At 35.7% G+C, this 20,440-nt stretch overlaps 1 protein-coding gene across 4 annotated transcripts in view; it reads right to left on the bottom strand.

Annotated features, from left to right (window-relative positions):
• ADAD1 (adenosine deaminase domain containing 1) overlaps positions 1-20,440 on the bottom strand; it is a 114,079-nt gene that overhangs the window by 1,780 nt on the left and 91,859 nt on the right. For 2 of the 4 annotated variants that reach the window (XM_073892226.1, XM_073892225.1), the window contains exon 12: positions 12,977-13,020. The exons of the other annotated variants lie outside the window; for them this stretch is intronic. In XM_073892226.1, coding sequence (XP_073748327.1) covers positions 12,977-13,020 — 44 coding nt within the window. The remainder of the gene's footprint in view (positions 1-12,976; positions 13,021-20,440) is intronic. 4 annotated transcript variants of the gene reach the window in all.

The raw sequence follows: 20,440 nt of genomic DNA, 5'->3' as shown, positions 1-20,440 counted from the left end.
ATCCAAACTGGCAAGAAAGAAGTAAAACTTCCACTATTTGCAAATGACATACTATATTTAGAAAACCCTAAAGACTCCACCAGAAAGCTGAACTAGAACTAGATAAATGAATTCAGTAAGATCGCAGGACACAAAATCAATATACAGAAATCCATTGCATTTCTACACACTAATAATGAGGTAGCAAAAAGAGAAATTAAGAAAACAATTCAGGGGCTCCTGGGTGGCTCAGTGGTTAAGCATCTGCCTTCAGCTTGAGTCATGATCCTGGGGTCCTGGGATCGAGCCCTGAATTGGACTCCTTCCTCAGTGGGGAGCCTGCTTCTCCCTCTCTCACTCCCCCTGCTCGTGCTCTCTCCCTCTGTCAGAAAAATAAATAAAATCTTAAAAAAAAAAATCCCATGTACAATCACATCAAGAATAAGCAAACACCTTAGAATAAACTTAATGAAGGAGGTGAAAGACCTGTACTCTGGAAACTATAAAATACTGATGAAAGAAATTGAAACAACACAAGCAAATGGAAAGATATTCCATGTTCATGGATTAGAAGAATATATATTGTTAAAATGTCCATACTACCCAAAGTAATCTAGATTTAATGTAATTCCTATTAAAATACCAACATTTTTCACAGAACTAGAATAAACAATCTTAAAATTTGTATGGCACCCCAAAGACCCTGAATAGCCAAAGCAATCTTTTTTTTTTTTTAAAGATTTGTTTATTTATTTGAGAGAAAGAGAAAGTGCAAGCAGGGGGAGGGGCAGAGGGAGAGAGGAGAGAGAGAGAGAATCCTCAAGCAGACTCCCCACTGAGCACAGAGCCTGATGCGGGGCTCCATCCCAGGACCCTGAGATTATGACCTGAGCCAAAATCAAGAGTCGGATGCTTTCGGGCACCTGGGTGGCTCAGTTGGTTAAGTGACTGCCTTTGACTCGGGTCATGATTGTGGAGTCCTGGGATTGAGTCCTGCATCAGGCTCCCTGCTCGGCAGGGAATCTGCTTCTCCCTCTGACCCTCCCCACTCTCATGCTCTCTCTCTCTCAAATAAATAAATAAAATCTTCAAAAAAAAAAAAAAAAGAGTCGGATGCTTAACTGAGCCACCCAGATGCCCCTAGCCAAAGCAATCTTGAAAAAGAAAACAAACCTAGAGGTACCACAATTATAGATTTCAAGAAATACTACAAATCTATAGTAATCAAAACAGTATGGTACTGGCACAGAAACAGATGCATAAATCAATGGAACAGAATAGAGAACCCAGAAATGAACCCACAACTATATGGTCAATTAATCTTTGAGAAAGGAGGCAAGAATATGCAATGGGAAAAAGATAGTCTCTTCAACAAATGATGTTGGGTAAACTGGATAGCTATAAGCAAAAGAATGAAACTGTACCACTTTCTTGCATGATAAAAAAACAAACTCAAAATGGATTAAGGACCTAAATGTGAGACCTGAAACTATAAAGATCCTAGAAGAGAGCACAGGCAGTAATTTCTCTGAAATCAGCTATATGAACATCTTTCTAGGTATGTCTCCTGAGGCAAGGGAAACAAAAGCAAAAATAAGCTATCGGGACTACATTAAAATAAAGGGCTTCTGCATGGCAAAGGAAACAACCAACAAAACTAAAACAGAAACTACTGAATAGGAGAAGATATTTGCAAATGATATATCCAATAAGGGGTTAGTATCCAAAAATATATAAAGAACTTATATATAACTTAACACCCAAAAAACCCCCAAATGATCCAAATTAAAATGGGCAGAAGACATGAACAAAGAAGACATATATATGGCCAACAGACATGAAAAGATGCTTAACATCTTTGTCATCAGGGAAATGCAAAAAACAATGAGATATCACGTCATATCTGTTAGAATGGCTAAAATCAACAACATAAGAAACACCAGGTTTTGGTGAGTATGTGGAGAAAAAGGAACCCTTATGCACTGTTGGTAGGCATGCAAACTCATGCAGCCACTGTGGAAAACAGTATGGAGGTGCCTCAAAAACTAAAAATAGAATTACCAGGGATGCCTGGGTGGCTCAGTTGGTTAAGTATCTGCCTTCAGCTCAGGTTATGTCCTGGGGTCCTGGGATCGAGCCCCGCATCAGACTCCCTGCTCAGTGGGGAGTTTGCTTCTCCCTCTCCTTCTACCCCTCCCACTGCTTGTGCTCTCTGTCTGAAATAAACAAAATCTTTAAAAAAATAAAAATAAATAGAATTACCATATGATCCAGTAATACTACTGGGTATTTGGCCAAAGAATATGAAAACACTAATTTGTAAAGATACACACACACACACACACACACATATACCCTATGTTTATTGCAGCATTATTTATAATAGCCAAATCTTGGAAGCAGCCCAAGGGTCCACTGATAAATGAATAGGTAAAGAAGATGTGGTATATATACACAATGGAATATTACTCAGCCATAAAAAAGAATAAAGTCTTGCCATTTGCAACAACATGGATAGATTGAGATTATAATGCTAAGTGAAATAAGTCAGAGAAAGACAAATATCATATGATTTCACTTATATGTGAAATTTAAGAAAACATGACTTAAAACAATGACTTAAGCCAAAACTAAAATGACAGATGCATAGCTCTGTCAAATAATTTTTCCGCCAGTATCTACTCATGCGTGCAATAGAGTCTTCACTCTAAGACCTTCAGTATAAGAGAGCACAGGGAGAAAGTTGGCTAGAGAAAAGGTATTAGAAAGTTAGGACTTTCATTGGCATATGAATATGCTGGCAAAGACCTGGCTATAGAGGCAATTGGAGCTAATGTTCCAACATCCACTTTATTTCAAATCAGTATAAGTCAATCATGATAAGACTATGTCCCTTGGAACTGTTAATTGGGGGATAAGTAGATTTAAGCCAATATGGATCAAGGACCTATTGGAGTTCCTAGGAAAAAGGTCTAGTTTCAATCTCCTGCTGGAAATAATCAAGGAAGTATATTATTCTAACTGTTGCTGGCAACCATATTATGACCATGAGAATAACCAGTTTTGGCAGGAAGCCAGCTCTATGGCAGCAGAGAATTGGGGTTCCTAATGACATCTCTAAGCTGCTAAATCAATTAGCTCTGGAGTCTAACCTACTTTTAGACTTCCTAACATGTGAAATAAATGTCTTTGGTGTTCAGGCCAATTTGAAGCAGGGTTTCTGTTACTTATGGCTGGGGGTATTCTATCTGACATAGAATTTGGTACCTGAAACTGAAGTGCCATAAGTCTCAGACTGTAAAATGTGATGTGGAATTTGTTGAGTAGAGAAAAGTGGGACCAATAACAATGGGGGCTCTGTTATTATACCTGGTTGAAAAGGTTCTAGAAACTTGCTTGAGAAACAGTAAAACTGTCTTAACTTGGGGGACAGATCTATGCCTACTAAAGCTGTAGTATTTGAGGAAATGATAGGAAAAATTAAGATTATTGGAATGCCATCAGCTGCTTCTTGCTGCCTTAGCAAAACCCTACAAGAAAGAGAGAAGATGAAACTAAAGGTGGCTCATTTGATAGCAGAAAAGGAAGAAAATATAGATCTTTTCCAAGGGAGGACTTTTCTGTCTATAGCCTATATTCTAAGTTTTTTGAGAGTCCAATAATTTTGATCCTTGCGTGCTGAAAACAAACAAACCAAAAAACAAACAAACCAAAAAACAAACAACAACAACAAAAACAAACACCAAAGTCTTTTCTCCCAAGAGGGAGGGAAAGGGGTGGAGTGTAAATATCCACAGAAAAGGTTGGAAGGCTCCCAGAAACTCTAGCTAGGATAGATTAGTGATGATCTTTCCTTAATGAAGCCAATCCATAAAGACTGGGGGAGGTGGCTGTTTGTTCAAATGTGAAGACATCAATGCAAAGCTACAAGGAACATAAAGATTCAGGGAAATATGACACAACCAGAAGAATAAATCATTATTAGCCAACCCTAAAGAAATGGAGATCTATGTATTTCCTGAGAAAAAATTCAAAATAATCATCTTTAAGTTCAGTGAGTCATAAAAAACACAGATTACTAAATGAAAACAGGAAAACAATATATGAACAAAACAAAAATATCAACAAAGACATAAAAACCATAAAAAAGAACCAAACAGAAATTCTGGAGCTCAAGAATTTAATAATTGAACTGAAAAATTCAACAGAGAGCTTCAACATCCAATTTGACCAAGCAGAAGAAAGAGTCCATGAACTCGAAGCTGAGTCACTTGAAATTATTTGGTCAGAGGCACACAAAATAAAAATGAAAGAAGAAAGCCTGAGGGAATCATGGGACATCATCAAATGTACCAATATGCACATAAAGGAGAGAGAGTAAAAGGGACAGAAAGCTTTAAGAAATAAAAGAATTTCAACACAATAAAGATTATATATGACAAGCCATAGCTAACATCATACTCAATAGTGAGAAATTGACAGCTTTTCATTTAAGATCACTAACAAGACAAGGATACCTGTTGTGGGCGCCTGGGTGGCTCAGTTGGTTAAGCGACTGCCTTCGGCTCAGGTCATGATCCTGGAGTCCCAGGATCGAGTCCCGCATCGGGCTCCCTGCTCAGCAGGGAGTCTGCTTCTCCCTCTGACCCTCCTCCCTCTCATGCTATTTCTCATTCTCTCTCTCTCAAACAAATAAATAAAATCCTTAAAAAAAAATAAAAAAAAAAAGGATACCTGTTGTTCCTACATCTGTTCAACACAGTACTAAAAGTCCTAACCATAGCAATTAGGCAAGAAAAAGAAGTAAAAGCCATCTGAGTAAGAAAAGAAGATACACTGTCTCTTTGCAGATGACATGATCTTATGTGTAGAAAACCATAAAGACTAAACACACATACACATAAAACCTATTAAAACTAATAAGCAAATTCAGTAAAGTTGAAGGATACAAAATTAACATAAAAATCAGATGCATTTCTATAACTATCAATGAGCTATCTGAAAAAGAAATTAAGAAAACAATCACATTTACAATAGTATCAAAAAGAATAAAATACTTAGGAATAAACTTAACCAAAGAGGTGAAAGACTTACACACTGAAAACTACAAAATGTTGGTAAAAGAAATTAAAGACACAAATCAATGGAAAGATAGCCCATGTTCACAGGTTGGAAGACAATATTGTTTAATATCCATACTACTGAAAGAAATCTATAGATTCAATGTTAACCTCATCAAAATCCTAATGACATTTTTTACAGAAATAGAAAAAAAATCCTAAAATGCATTTGGAACCAGGGAGGTCCCCATATAGCCAAGACAATCTTGAGGAAGAAAAACAAAGCTGAAGTCATTATATTTCCTGATTTCAGTATAGCATTTCATATGTGCAAGATGAATAGGTTCTAGAGATCTTCTATAAAATATAGTGCCTATTGTTAATAATATTATGTTGTATGCTCAAAAAAATAGTTAACAGGGCATATCTCATGTTAAGTGTTACTACTATGAAAAGTGGAGAGAGTACAAGATAGATATGTTTATTACTTTAATTGTGGTGATGGTTTCGTGGGTATGCCTATGTCCAAACTCATAAAATTATATACATTAAATATGTGCATTTCTTTGGTATATCAATTATACCTCAATATAGTTGTGGGAAAGGGTACCTGGGTGGCTCAGTTGGTTAAGTGTCTAACTCGTGGTTTCAGCTCAGGTCATGATCTCATGTGTTGTGGAACTGAGCCCCCTGTTAATTTCCATGCTGAGTGGGGAGCTTAGGATTCTCTCCCTCTCTCTCTCTCCCTCTGCTCCTCTCCCACATGTGCTCTCTCTCAAATAAATACTCTTTAAAAAAATAAACTTGTGGGGGAAAAAAGTTAATAAAGTCTGAAAGCATTTGTATTCTTAGAAATTAGGTTCAAATATGGTTGAGCTATCTCTTTATTGTGGTCAACCATAAAATGTGAAAAAATTTTCCAATTTATTTAATAAAGTATTTGCCCATGAAATAATACCCCTAGTTACACAAGATTTTTGATTCACACACATATTGCTGACAGAATTAAAATATAATGGTTGTTTCTATGACTGCTTATTCATGGAATATCTAAATCTCTCTTGTATGCCATGGGTTTGTGGTTTTATCTTTGTTTTTCCATCTTAGATCTTATACTAACTTAAAATTGGAGAGTTGCTTTTTCCCAGAAAGTGAATCTCTCTGAGGCTGAACACCTGAGTAGAAACAATTGGGAACAATTGAGTAGGGGGAAACCAAGCTCACTGATGCCAATTCCCCCGCCCCCCCAAGCTTTCTTACTGTCTATCTGGAGATGTAGAACAAATAATTTGGATTGAATAGTAAATTTGGAGACAGAGGGAGGTTAACCATTTCCTACTAACTTAATTTAATAACTTTCATGTTTTACCTATTCTGTTTCTAGTTATTGATTTATTTGTGACTTGGACAGGAATTTTAAGCCTAATATATATGACCAAGCAGACACTGAAATCCAGTGGAATGATTAGGGGGTGGATATTTGAAAAAATGTAAAAGATTTTAGTATGGTGATTTTCTTGGTAAAATTCTGTAAAAACTGCATATATTAATGGGTAAAAGTAGATAATAAAAGATTGGTTTGCCTCTATTTGATGAAATGGAGGTAATACTTCAACCCAGAAACACTACTGCACAGAAATGGGAAAGTAGAAAATGACATTTCTCTCTGCAGTTATCACTTTTAAGTGTGACTAAAAGCACAAACTTCAGTCCATGTAACTTGGGAAATTTGAAAACAGGTGTCTCTCGGTCATGTTAATAAAACCTTCTTTTTTAAAATTTTATTTTACTATGTTATGTTAATCACCGTACATTACATCATTAGTTTTTGATGTAGTGCTCCACGATTCATTGTCTGCGTATAACATCCAGTGCTCCATGCAGTACATGCCCTCTTTAATACCCACCACCAGGCTAACACATCCCCCTACCCCCTCCCCTCTAGAACCCTCAGTTTGTTTCGCAGAGTCCATAGTCTCTCATGGTTTGCTCCCCCTCCGAATTCCCCCTCTTCATTTTTCCCTTCCTGCTATCTTTTTCTTTCTTTTTTTTTTTTTAACATATAATGTATTATTTGTTTCAGAGGTACAGGTCTGCGATTCAACAGTCTCACACAATTCACAGTGCTCACTATAGCCTTCTCTTAATAAACATTGTTTCCTTTTATCCATGAACCCACTCTTACCATCCTGACATTTGTGTTTTACAAAATTAAAGATATTTGCAATAATTATTTAAGTTGTAAACTACATGAATCCAAGAAGGATCAGGTATGAAAAGATAAACCCAAGAAGAAATATCACAAATGGGGGAACTAAGTTTTCATTTGATTTTTATCTGCTCAGTAGGACAGAAGCAATAGTCTCTCACTCAGCTATCCAATTTAAGACAACAGCTCTTTCCGTTCTTTTTGGCCAGAAAATTAGTAATATGTAAATTAATAGAAAGTATACTCTTAGGAAATAAACCATATATCACACTAAATGGTTACGGCAATTGTGAAATACAAACTTTATCTACCCTAGTATAAATACATATCACAATTTTTCTCAAATATATGGCCTAATCACAAAGAGAAAACCATAAAAGCATGTCATTTAACTATGAAGAGTAGTGTTAAGATGGAAAAGTTCCATGGAAAGGCCAACATTTCATTTCAGATTGTAGACAAACATCAAAAGAAATCAGGACATACAGTTGACCATACATAGTAGAAATCAACAAAGGAGGTTGTTTTTATAAGGGCACCTTCTTCTGCTCCCCTAGAATTCAGGCACTTAACTATTTGAGAAGCAGTTCACTTTTTCTATCCAGAACACTATAAAATGGCCACCTGCTAAGGGTGTAGCCAAAATAAGAAAAAAAAAATGAACAATTTCCTTGTTTACTCATGATGAAATAGTTTTGTGTCAAAACTTCAGGTGGATTACTGCACACATCTTTCTCCCCCACTCCAACTTTCTCTACCAAAACTTTCCTGATTCCACATTATATGATAGCATTGCTTCATTTTAAATCTCTCAATACTACATGATAAATTTACATACAAACCTGATGCTGTAGCTCATGCTCACAAATTGGCAAATAAAAAATAAAATGCAACTTTATCTTTTATTTAATTAATCAAGACTTTTCTCAAAGAAATGATAAGTTGTGTTCCTAAGCTAGGTTCAGGTCCAAATTGAGTGTTTCTGCAAAATTTGGACATGAGAAAAGGAAGTCATTCCTGTGTTTGGCTCTTCCAATTTATCTTCAATAATATTACTAGAGGAATCTTTGTAAAATGCAAATATAAAATATATCAATAGCTAAAAAATAATAAATAAAATCTATCAATAGCTTTCCATTGTACTCAGGAAAAATCCTACTTCCTTAGAATAACATACTGTAGATATTTATTGAATGACAACTATGTGTCAGATACTGTTATAGGACCTAGGGATAGCAATAGACATCCCTGCCTTCACAGAGTTTACATTAAAGTAGAAGGACACAGACATTTAAAGAATAAATAAGAAAATTATGCAGCGTAATTAGGAGATAATAGAGGGAAAAAGCAGGAAAGGGAGATAGCTAGTTCCTGGGAGGTCAATATTAATAAGTGATCAGAAAAGAAAGACATTTGAGCAGAGAACTGAAGAAGGTGAGAGAATAAATCAAGTGGATATTGAGGTAGAGAACATTTCAGGCAGAACAGCAAATGTAATGGCAATGAGGATGTCACATGCTATTTTATTCAAGGAGCAGTGACAAGGCCAGTGTGACTGGAGGTGAGTAAGAGAGAAGAGTAGTGGAAGAGGACATTATTGATGAGGGGGACCTTGTAAGCCAACTAATGACTTTGGCTTTTACTTTTGGTGAGATGGGATGCCACTTGGAAGATTCTGATAAACATGACATAATTTGATTTATATTTTAGAAGGATCATTCTGCCTCCTGTGTGAAGAGAGGTTTTAGTGGAACAAGAACTGAAGGAAGGAGTACCATCTAGGACAATGATTGAAGTATTAAGACAAATGTTGATAATGGCTTAGACTAGAGTGGTAGAGATAACTGTGGTTAGATTAAAGATGCTGTGCTGGATTAAAGATAAATTTTGAGATAGAACCAATAAGATTTCTTGACAGATTGAATATGGGGCACAAAAGAAAAAAAGAAAACAAAGATGACTGCACAGATTTTTGTTTTGAGCAGTTAGTAGAATATGGAATTCCCAATAATGAGTGACAGAGAAGACCTATGGAGCCATCTTTTCTGGAACCATTGCCACATTTCTATAGTATTTGTTGGTACAATTATTTATCTTAAATATATTTTTTAAACATTCAAATATACTGATGTGTTGAAGGATACCATTTTCATTTGCTACTCAAAGAAAAAGCATTACCACTTCTTCAATGTTTAGGCCTTAATTAGGTGATGATAATTGGCAATAGGAGTAGTGATTGAATGCCCTAATAAAAGATACCATTTTATTATTATTTAGTAATATGACAATCTATTTATTATTTACTTAGTAATATGACAATCTTAAGTTTTAATCTATTGATTTCATTCTTAATTTTAACAATACATTTGTTTTACATACACTGGTTATATATACAATTCTTAGAGATAAATATAGTTTCATTTGGGGACATTGTTTATTTCAGTATAGCCATAAACCAAAAGCATACTGCATGTATTTCAACCACAACTATGAAACTAGCAAAACAAAACAAAATAACAACTTTGAGATATAATCTACACACCATGAGTATACAGTTCAGTAGTTTTTTAGTATATTCATGAAATTGGGCAACCATCACCACTATCTAATTTTAGAACATTTTCATCACCCCAAAAAGAAACCCCACGACCATTAGCACTCACTTCACATTCTCCCTTATCCCAGCTCCTGGAAACCAGTAAATTACTTTCTGCCATGTTGGATTTGCTTTTCCTGGATATTTTATATAAATGGAATCATACAATATTTGGCTTTTTGTGACCAGTTTCTTGAAATTAGCATAATGTTTTCAAGGTTCATCTGTGTTGTAGAATGTATCAGTCCTTCAGTATTTCCACTGCCAAATAATATGCCATCGTATGGATATGCAACATTTTATTTATCCATTCATAAGTCGATAGGCATTTGCGTTGCTTCCAATTTTTGGCTATTTTAATTAATGTTGCTGTGACCATTTGTTTACAAGCTTTTGGATATGTTTTCATTTCTCTGGCATATACCTAGGAGTGGAACTGCTTCGTCATACAGTACTCTAATATTTTGAGAAACTACCAAATTGTTTCCCAAAGCAGCTGAGCCTTTTTTTTTTTTACATTCCTACCAGCAATACATTATGGTTCTATTTCTTCACATCTTTGTCAACACTTGCTATTGTCTTTTTTTATGTTAGTTATCCTAATGGGTATGAAATGGCACCTCATTGTGATTTTGGTTTGCTTTTCCCTATTGATTAATGATATTCAGCATCTTTTCATGTGCTTTTTGATCATGTGTACATTATTTTTTGGAGAAATGTCTATTCAAATCATTTGGCCATTTTTAAATTGGGTTATTTGCCATTTCATTGTTGAGTTGCAAGTGTTTTTTATACATTCTGGATACAAATCACTTATAAGATTCATGATTTGCAAATATTTTCTTCCATTCTGTGAGTTATCTTTTGACTTTCTTTATGGTGTCCTTTGAAGGACAAAAGTTTCAGATTTTAATAATGTCCAATTTATTTTTTTCTTTTGTTGATTTTGCTTTTAGTGACATATCTAAGGAATCACTGACTAATTCAAAGTCAAGAATATTTACTCCTATGTTTTATTCTATTAGTTTTGTTATTTTAGGTCTAAAATTCAGGTCTATGGTTCAGTTTTGGTTAATGTTTGTATATAGTATGAAGTAGGGGTCCAACTTCATTCTTTTGCATATAAATATGCAGTTGTCCCAGCACCAGCTGTTGAAAAGACTATTCTTCCTCCCTTTGGCACTCTTGGCAAAAACCAACTGACCATAAATTTAAGGGTTTATTTCTGGACTCTCCATTCTATTCCATTGATCTATGTCTGTTCTTATGCCAGTAAACCTAGCAAATTGTAGACTTAGCAATTAATTGCCCACCCATCCCTTTACATTCACAGTTTTATACTGGAGCATCCCTATATGTCTGTCTTTCCTACTAAAATGTAAAATTTTGTAGGCTAGGGATAGCTACTTATTTTTGTCCTCCTATAGCCTATGATGTTGTTCAATAATGTACCTTAAATATTTTGCAGTCAAAAAAACCCAAATAGGACTGTCTAAAAAGAACATGACCTAATGTACTCATACAGTGTTGTTAACTGCATATACAGTTGATTCTTAAACAACACTGGTTTGAACTGCACAGATCAGATTTTTAAAATAAACACAGGATAATACTGTAAATGTATTTTCTCTTCCTTATGATTTCCTTAACAACATTATCTTTTCTCTTAATCAACTGTTTTGGTTATCAGTAAGGTTTGTAGTAAAAAACAGGCTATTAGTTAAATCTGGGGGGAGTCAAAGGTTATATGTGGATTTTCAACAGTGTAAGGGTCAGTGCCCCTAACCCCCACTGTGTTCAAGAGTCAACTGAGAAATGAGAAGCCCAAAATAATAGTGGCTTAAACAGATATGATTGTTTCTCTTTCACATAAAAGAGTTCAGGATAGGCAGTCAGAGTTGATTTGGCAGCCACATGAAATTATCAGTATCATAGCTCTCAGTTTTAACATCCCTAGAGTATGGTCCCCTGTCCTTAAGGTCCAGAAGAGTTACTAGAGCTCCAGCCATTATATCTGCATGGCTACACTTCATTGCAAAGGGAAAGTAGGGAATATGATCTTTATTGAGGAATAGCAATATATCCTGCTAAGAATCAGGATTCTTTTTCTAAGCAGGAGGGAAGAATGGATATTAGTATGAAATTAGCATTTTCTACAACAGAAATAACAGAATAACTTTTCCAAAATTCCTTTGGGCCTGAAGAAAGCAAGGTATTTAGGAAGCTCCAAGGTGAGTCAGTGTCTTGTAACTGCCCCTATAGGACTGGACTGAGATCAGCCTGAGATGGATGTGGAGCTTGTTATTCCTTTACTTAGGCTCTGATGCCCTAGCCGACTGGGACCCTTATGTAGTTTTATCCTCACCAGTGGGGTGTGGCACTTGAATTTATATTCCCTAGGAAATAGTACCACACAATCTAAATCTAAATCCTCCCTATATGCTTAATCCATCAAATTTAATAATTACTTTGTGTTCCATTTTCACAAGAACCTACTCTAGTGTAGAGAACAACCAATTAATCTCTTAAAGTCAAATAAATATTAGGGTTTTTATTACATTAATTCTTCTAAGTAGTATATGATCAAGTCAACAGAACTTTCAGTGATATTTTAACCACACAAAAGTATTTCTAATAGTTGGGATTTCGCCACTACATAGCTAACCACAGAGATTGACTGTAGGAGTGAAGAGTATGTTATCTCCGATTACATGATTGTGAGGCAACAAAAACTTATTGTCTTCTGTATATCCTACACAGAAAACATGTTGTTTTTTGCCTGACCTGTATATACACTTTCAATACTCAAGAATATTTTTTTGTACTTTTATGTTGCCTCTTACCCTGTTCATAGGTAGTTCTAAATCAAACAACAGTGATTTCTCATTTGAAGAAGTAAAATTCTTAAACATTATTTTTTTCCTGCTATATTCAAAACATTATATCATCATCATTCTGGTCCATGAAGCAGCCAACCTGTAACCTCTCTTTCTTTTAGGAATTGTACCTGCATCTTAACTGAGCAAGTATTCTCCTTGGAGAACTCTTATTGTTGCTGCCCCCACGCCATACCCCAAACTCAGAATAACAAAATTGTAAGGATGTCCATTATACCCACAACATCTAGGATACCTTCCAGATGGTCCCTGGAGTGCTCCAAAGGTTTACTCCCTCACCTTAGAAAAGAAGAAATGCTAAAATAATTAGTTGTTCTTGGTATGCTTCATATTTTAAAATTAGCTAAATGGTTAATGTTAATAACTGCCCTATTTTTCAGACTCACAATGTGGGGAATCCATGAAAATTGAGAGAGTGAGAGAGTAAGAGTGAAGGGTGGGGGATGAGAAAATCTCAATTTCTCCAGGTTGATTTTGCATGGGAAAAGTGCTATTAATGTGAATACTTTCAATGACTATGTGCCTTTAAGACAGGTAGAAGCTTTGTCATATTTGTATACAAGGGCTGATACAATAACTGTCAACAAGCTTACTTACAAGATTTTATTCTTAGGTTAAAATAACCCTATCTATTAATGATGATTATGGCTCACAATTTATGAATCAGATGAAAACATCCCAGAGACTTGCCAATGCCTGTAAAGCCCATAATACATTCTTACTCCATGGAAAAATTTGCCTGAATCCTTAAGAAATAAGAAATAGTTACATATGTATACACACATACACATAAAAAGATAGAAGATCTGTATGGGTGAGCCTATAAACCGGCTAGGCCTAAGAAGTAAAATGAACTCTACAAGAATCTTAATGTCATCAGGTGAGTAGTTCAGAATTATTTGCCCAATACTGTGGGACTAGCCTGATACTTATCAAAGATAGAGAAGAGAATTAAGAGCAAGGTGCATATTTATAAATTTAAAAAAACCTTATAAAAGAGGCAAGTTTGTCTCCCCCTCCGATTTCCATGAGAGACTATGGACTCTGAAAAACAAACTGAGAGTTCTAGAGGGGACGGGGGTGGAGGGGAATGGGTTAGCCTGGTGATGGGTATTAAAGAGGGCACATTCTGCATGGAGCACTGGGTGTTATATGCAAACAATGAATCTTGTAACACTACATCAAAAACTAATGATGTAATGTATGGTGATTAACATAGCATAATAAAAAAAATAAAAGAGGCAAGTTTGACTCTAAAATTAGCCACCTATATAACTACTTCTAGAAGCTCTCTACCAGTGTAAGAAGTCCAGTTTCCATAAGGTGGTGTGAGTTTTCTCTCTGGTTCCTAGTAATAGAAGCTATAGGTGCATCTTATTTGCAGAGGCTGGTTCCTCCTCCCATCTCTATGGGTTGCATGGATAGGACCTGACAGAGTGTTGACTTACTTTATTTCCTCTTCTTCTCTAGCATTACTGTCTTCTAAAATAATTTTTTTGGCTTTGACTTACAGATATAGGAACTGTTCTCATCTGCTTTTGCTCTAATATCAAATTTGTTCTTATCTAAACCATTTGGAATGGAACTCTCTCCTCAAAATATTAGACATGCTGTGGTTTCCTAAACAAAGCAGATATAAACAAAGTAAAACATAATTTCAACATTTTTGGAGGAGGTGGAGTCATTACTGTGAATGTTAGTCACTATACTCTGTTATTACACAGGACTCTGAGGACCTGTGGGGTGCATGAGATGACTGGGTCATATATTAAGGTTCCAGAAGGCTGTACTTTTCTTTGGTTCCTGTATTTACTTCACTTTTTAAATACTTCAGGTGTTTTCTATTTTTCTATCTACCTCCTATGCCCCATCCTTTTAAACTGTTAGGGATCATTTATTCTGCACACAGCCCAATTCCCACAGTTCCTTCACAGCTACCAAGCTCTTGAAAACAAATAACATAGTTGGCTAGAATTGGGCTAAAGAAAGCAAAGGCATAACAGAAATAAAGAGCTAGGCTCCAGGCTATTACTCCACATTCCAGAACCCATTTCAGACTGAATATCCACAACATTTCTTCACTGAGGACAGAATTATTCTCAGTACAGCACTCCAAGCATACACTGCTAATAACTCAGCACCATGACAGGAAACCCATTTACCATCTTCACCGTGAGCTTTGCTGCACAAAGGACTTTTAAAAAATTAATTTTCTGGTTTTTGGTTGTGAGTTTGTCTTTCAACTCAGATCAGGATAGGTCAATTTTGATGGTGAACAGTAGCAGAATGTGCCACCCCAAAATATACTTCGTTAGCATCAGGATTGTTTTGAAAAACTGCAGACCCAGGAGAGGCTCTGAAAATAGAGTAGAGGTTAGTCTTTTACAAGGGAAAACTATGTTTATAAGGAAATTTACATTAGGAAGGGGCCTGTGCCAGGAAGAAAGCTATTACGAGAGATAAGTTCTTCACCTGAGAGACTTATCTGCAGGGCAAGGCACCTTTTGCTTACCAAACAATCCCTCTTCTCACCTTCCCATGAATTGCCTCCTCCCATTTGAAGCCACAGACCCCCATCCCCTTCCTTAGCTCAGGATGGGATATAAGCTTCAGCTTTTTAGATGCCCTTTGAGTCTCATATTTTTGTGGGGCTCCCATAGGTATGCATGCATGTAATTGGCATTGTTAATTTTTTCTCCTATTAATCTGTCTTTTTTTATAGGGGGGGTCTCTGCCAAGCACCTAGGCAGGTAGGAGGAAAATGACTGTTCCTTCTCTACAATGGACAGAGATCCCCTTAGATGGGACTGACATATTATGGAATGATCTTATCTCTAGTAACCTCATAGAATGATTAAAAATTATTGGGTTAATTAAATTAGATTTTGAGTAAAATTTGGGTAATGTTGGGATGGTAAAATTTTCTACCTGTTTCTTTCTCAACTCTCAAATTAGGCAGATTTGTAAACCTGGATGATATCAAGATATTACGCAAAGCAAATGCCATCATTTTAAACATATTAGTAGAAAAGGGCAAGGTGGTAGCATATCAGAAACAAATCATGGAATAACTTATTCATCCAAGTTAATAGATTAGTTTTGTGTGCTTTCATTTATGCTATCTTGTTTGTGACTCATAAGAGTCCAGGGAGGTCCATATTGCCATTTTAAAAATGAAGACATGCTTAGGGAAGATAATTTGTTCAAGCTCACACAGCCAGTGAATGATAAATGACTCCCACTGAGGTCTGACCGACTCCCAATTCCAACGATGGACCTGAGTATATTAGTGCAACCACCAATCAGCACACATTTCACTAGGTCCCCTCCTTTCTCCCTCTTGCTCCCTCCCTTATTTGATAATATGGAACAATATAGGCAGCACAGAAAAATAAGCTCATACCAATGATAAGGAATATTAAATTTTTATGAACTTTCTGAATAAGCATCAAAAGCCTTAAAATGTTCATAGTCTTTGAGCCAGTAATCCACTTCTAGGATTTTATCCTAAGAGAATGACTAGAAATTTACACAAATATTTATGTGCAAAAGATTGCAGTGAATTACAGCACTGTTCATAATGGTGAATGATTGGAATTAATGTAAACTCTGATAAAATACAGTCATAGAACAGAATTCTATTTAATTATTAAATATAATGTTTTAAAGGAATATATAATATGTGAGATATTTATAACACAATTAAAAGAATAAAAAAAGCATGAAAAACTGTACCACAGGAAAAAAAGTCTAGATGGACTTATACCAGTATGTAATATCAATAGTTACCTCTATCTGGTAAGATTACAGTTGGTAGTCACTTTTTTCTCTTTTAGCTTTTTTGTAGTTTCCAAATTTTCTATAATATGTATTATTTTGTAATTAGATAATAATGTTATATTTTTAAACAAAAAATCAGGCTATAGCATTTAACAATTATTATTAGTGTTAAAAATAAGACAATAGGCCCCAAATGAAGTCACTTATGTTAAGCCCCATATCACTAAACCAAGACTTAATTACAGCTTCCATTCTCCCAGGAATGAAATCTTAAACCAGTCAATCAGGAATCGCCTGATCAGCACTAGTTAATCCACCTAACAGACCCATGCCATCCCCTAAAAGAACGTAGCCTTCTAATAACCTTTTTTTTTTTTTTGCATAGTATATAACTTCCTTGTTCTTGCTCCCTCTTGCTATGAAAGTCTTTCATTTTGTACAACTCTTCAGAGCTCCCTTCTATCTGCTAAATGGGATACTGTCCAATTCAAATAGATTTTTGCTCAAACTCTTAAATTTTTAAATACATCTCAGTTTATCTTTTAACATGAATGATGGAAGAATGGATTGTCGATGATACATCCAAAGCTACTGTAGAAGAGGGAAGAACAAATGGTTAACAGAGAACTTAAAACAAAGTTAGACAGGAAAAGTAATTAGATGAAGATAAACGTAAATAATTTATTTTGATAAGATTTTAATGAAAGCACTTAGCAGAGGAGAAAGCTAATATTTATCTGTAAGTTGCAAGCTTAATTCTTAAAGTACAAAGAAAGTTTTAGTGAAATACATATAACCAGAAAATGTCTCTTTACCTATTTTCCCATAAGAAGAGATAAATGGATATGAAAGTGCTTTATAAACTTGAAGTGCCTTGCAAATCTATTGCTATTACCATCAGAGTAGACCCATTCTACTTCTGGTAACTGCTGTGGTAACTTGACATGGGTCTTCTCTTTACACAAAAAGTAAAGTTCCTAGGGTTTTGAAGATACTCCCATTCTCATTACATTTAGGCAGTGAAGGGTCTCTAGGTTGCCAAATGCAGACAACTGCCTAGTGTGATACCCCCATGTCAGCCTTAGAACACTATACTCCTAAAAGTACAATGCAACTTAAATACACAGTAGATGCAATCATTTTCCTACTTCAGATACAAGAGAAGTGTTAGGAAACATCAAGTGCTCTATTGCTTTTAAAGACCCCAGAAAGAGATGAAAAAAAAAAAATGAGTAAAACCTAGCTTCTGTAGCTGTGTGAATTCAGTTGCTCTAACGTCTTAGAAATCCTAAAACTGCTCAGACAAGGTATTGGTTAGGTGAAGGTGGATGATGCCTTGCCTGACTTATCATTGATAGAGTGAAGTGAGATGGAGTATCAGGCACAGTCTAATTCAGCCTTTTCCGTGTAGCCTAAAGCACCTAGAATTTGGCATCACTACTTTACACTGGAAATACACATGATCATTAGGGGCCAGGAAGTCCTGGGGTTTTGCTCTAACTTCACCACTAACTTAAGAATGTGATATTGGGCAAGTTACTTAACTTGTACAAACGTCAAATTTCTTATCAGTAAAATATGACTCAATGAGATAATGAATTTGAAAACACTTTGTAAAACTAAAAGTACCAAGGAAATAATTCTTCCATCCCAAAAGATTATGAACATCATTAAAATTGACCACATGGAAGAAAAGCACATATGAATGAGACTTAACTGTGATCTGCAGATCGATTTACAGTATTATCACATCATGGAGGATGACAGGTCTGATAAAGACAAAGACTGGGCACCAAACTATGCCTGAGGAAATTCAGGTTTTCATGGGAAACACAGAGCTCTTAGCTGAATACTCTCTGGGTGGTATGGAGGTTATTCCTCAATATGTCCTAATTTCAAAGGGAGATAACTCTATCTTGAAAAGCCAAGAGGCCTGTAGAGACTAACATGGACATCACGCACCAGTCTAAATTAAAGTTTTACAAAGCAATGAGAAAGGGTCAGGAAGGAAACATTCTTGCAGGAGGTGGAGTCCTTGAAAGTCAGCTTTGATGGATGGACAATGTGTGCAACTGACTGACCAATCTCTTTGGTAGGCAGCTTCAGGGACTAGGGCTTCCCTTTTAAAAGAACTTGGGCTACTCTTGAGTCTAAGAGGCTGAGTCACAAACAGTGCTTCGCAATAAAAATAGCTTCCTATTGAATAGATTTTTATTTTCAAAGGGGAAGTAGGGGGTGTGACACATGCAGTAGCCTACAGTCTCCTACTGACTTTACCACCACTATAGCCAGAGAAGCCAGCTGATGTGTCAGACATGTTAAAAAGTGAAAGTATGCCACAGCGTATGGTACTTTTATCCCCAAGCATTTCAAGAAAGAAATTACCAGGCCACCTTCATAACAGTGCCTGTTATGTGATAATAGGAATGAGCCAGGGGCATAGGCACTCAATTTTCTACAGGGTCCCATCAATGTAGCCATATACTGACCCATTCTCTAATGGAAATAGCTGGAGAGCTAGAAATATCAAGACTATGAGAACATCAAAGGCCTCATTGGAAAAGCCCCCACACAGAAAAATGTGTGGGCCTGAATTCTTCCATTCTGGAAGGGTAAAGGCCTGAGCTGATGATGCTGGGATGAAACACTGAAGTCTTTAGAGAAGCAAAACAAGTATAAGAAAGTTGACACACAGATCATTAAATAGCCTTTCCCTTAGAACTAATGCTAACTTAGTTTTGATTTGAAAGGTACAAAGACATTTTGTACTTTTTAGTAATAAAAAGATCATGATCATTTGTTCCTAACTTGTCTCTAATCTTTTCTGAAAGATCATTGATCTCTAATCTGGCTTTTCCTTCATTTTTTTCCACCTGAGGAACGATTTAATGCTTATTTTTAAATTTTACAAAGATGTTTTACATTCTTCAGAATGTTACCTGATGCATAAATAATACTAAACCAAACCATTTTTCTTTTTTTGTAGTACAAATACTCCTTAGAATGGTTAAACTTTCCTCAATACCACCCTCTTCCTAATCCTAATTTTACAAATCTACAGTTTAACCATGGTGTCAAAGTCCAGTTTGAAGTCATATTCCTTCTTCAAATTTCTTTATAGCCACTTCTCTTGAAGCAGCAATTTTTACATTTTACCTGGGATTACACTCGTCTATGTACACGTCTTTCATAGTGCATATCAGGTTTGTTAAGAAAGAATACTAATGGTAAGATTGGGCTTTGCCGTCAGAATATTCTGGTTTCAAATCCTTGTTCTGCAACTTACTGGCAGTAAGGGCTTCATGACCTAGAACAAATTAGTTAACGTATCTGAGATTCAGTTTTCTAATCTGCAAAATGGGAACCATCACAAGTTTGTTATAATGTTTAAATTAGGCTGTGTGTGTTCACATTGTTCTTTTTTTCTCCCTTTCTATATACCTGAGGTGCTAGATAAATGTCTTTTTAAAGATTAGACACAAAATGAATAAGGTAGTAAAATTGGAGGAGTTATAAGCAATCTCTTTGAGGAAGGGTTTCTTCAATTCTCTCCAGTTTAAGTTACAAGTATATACCTGTACCATCGTTATACTGAAGCAGTTAGTGCATTATACTGAGGACACATTAACACATGTGCTAAGTATCCTACCCAGTCTTGACCAACTTTAAGAATATTGATCTGATCTCAGCATTATTATTTTACACTCATAGTGTCCCAGATGCTGTAGTGGATAAACCTAAGTCTATTAAAGAGGTGAAAACATAACAAGTAGAAACATATGAACTGGTTTACATACAGCACATGTAAAGTCTATTATAAAACTAGCATCAGTACCCTTCGATGCAAAGCCTTTCCTGAATATTTGTTTGTCATGAGTTATTTGTAGTACTTTATTCATTTTTTTCATAGAAGGTGCTC

The sequence above is a fragment of the Callorhinus ursinus genome, unplaced genomic scaffold, assembly GCF_003265705.2.
Source record: "Callorhinus ursinus isolate GAN/ISIS: 27379988/994484 unplaced genomic scaffold, GSC_fseal_2.0 scaffold4, whole genome shotgun sequence".
NCBI classification, from domain to species: domain Eukaryota; kingdom Metazoa; phylum Chordata; class Mammalia; order Carnivora; family Otariidae; genus Callorhinus; species Callorhinus ursinus.
This window is presented reverse-complemented; position numbering and strand designations above follow the sequence as displayed.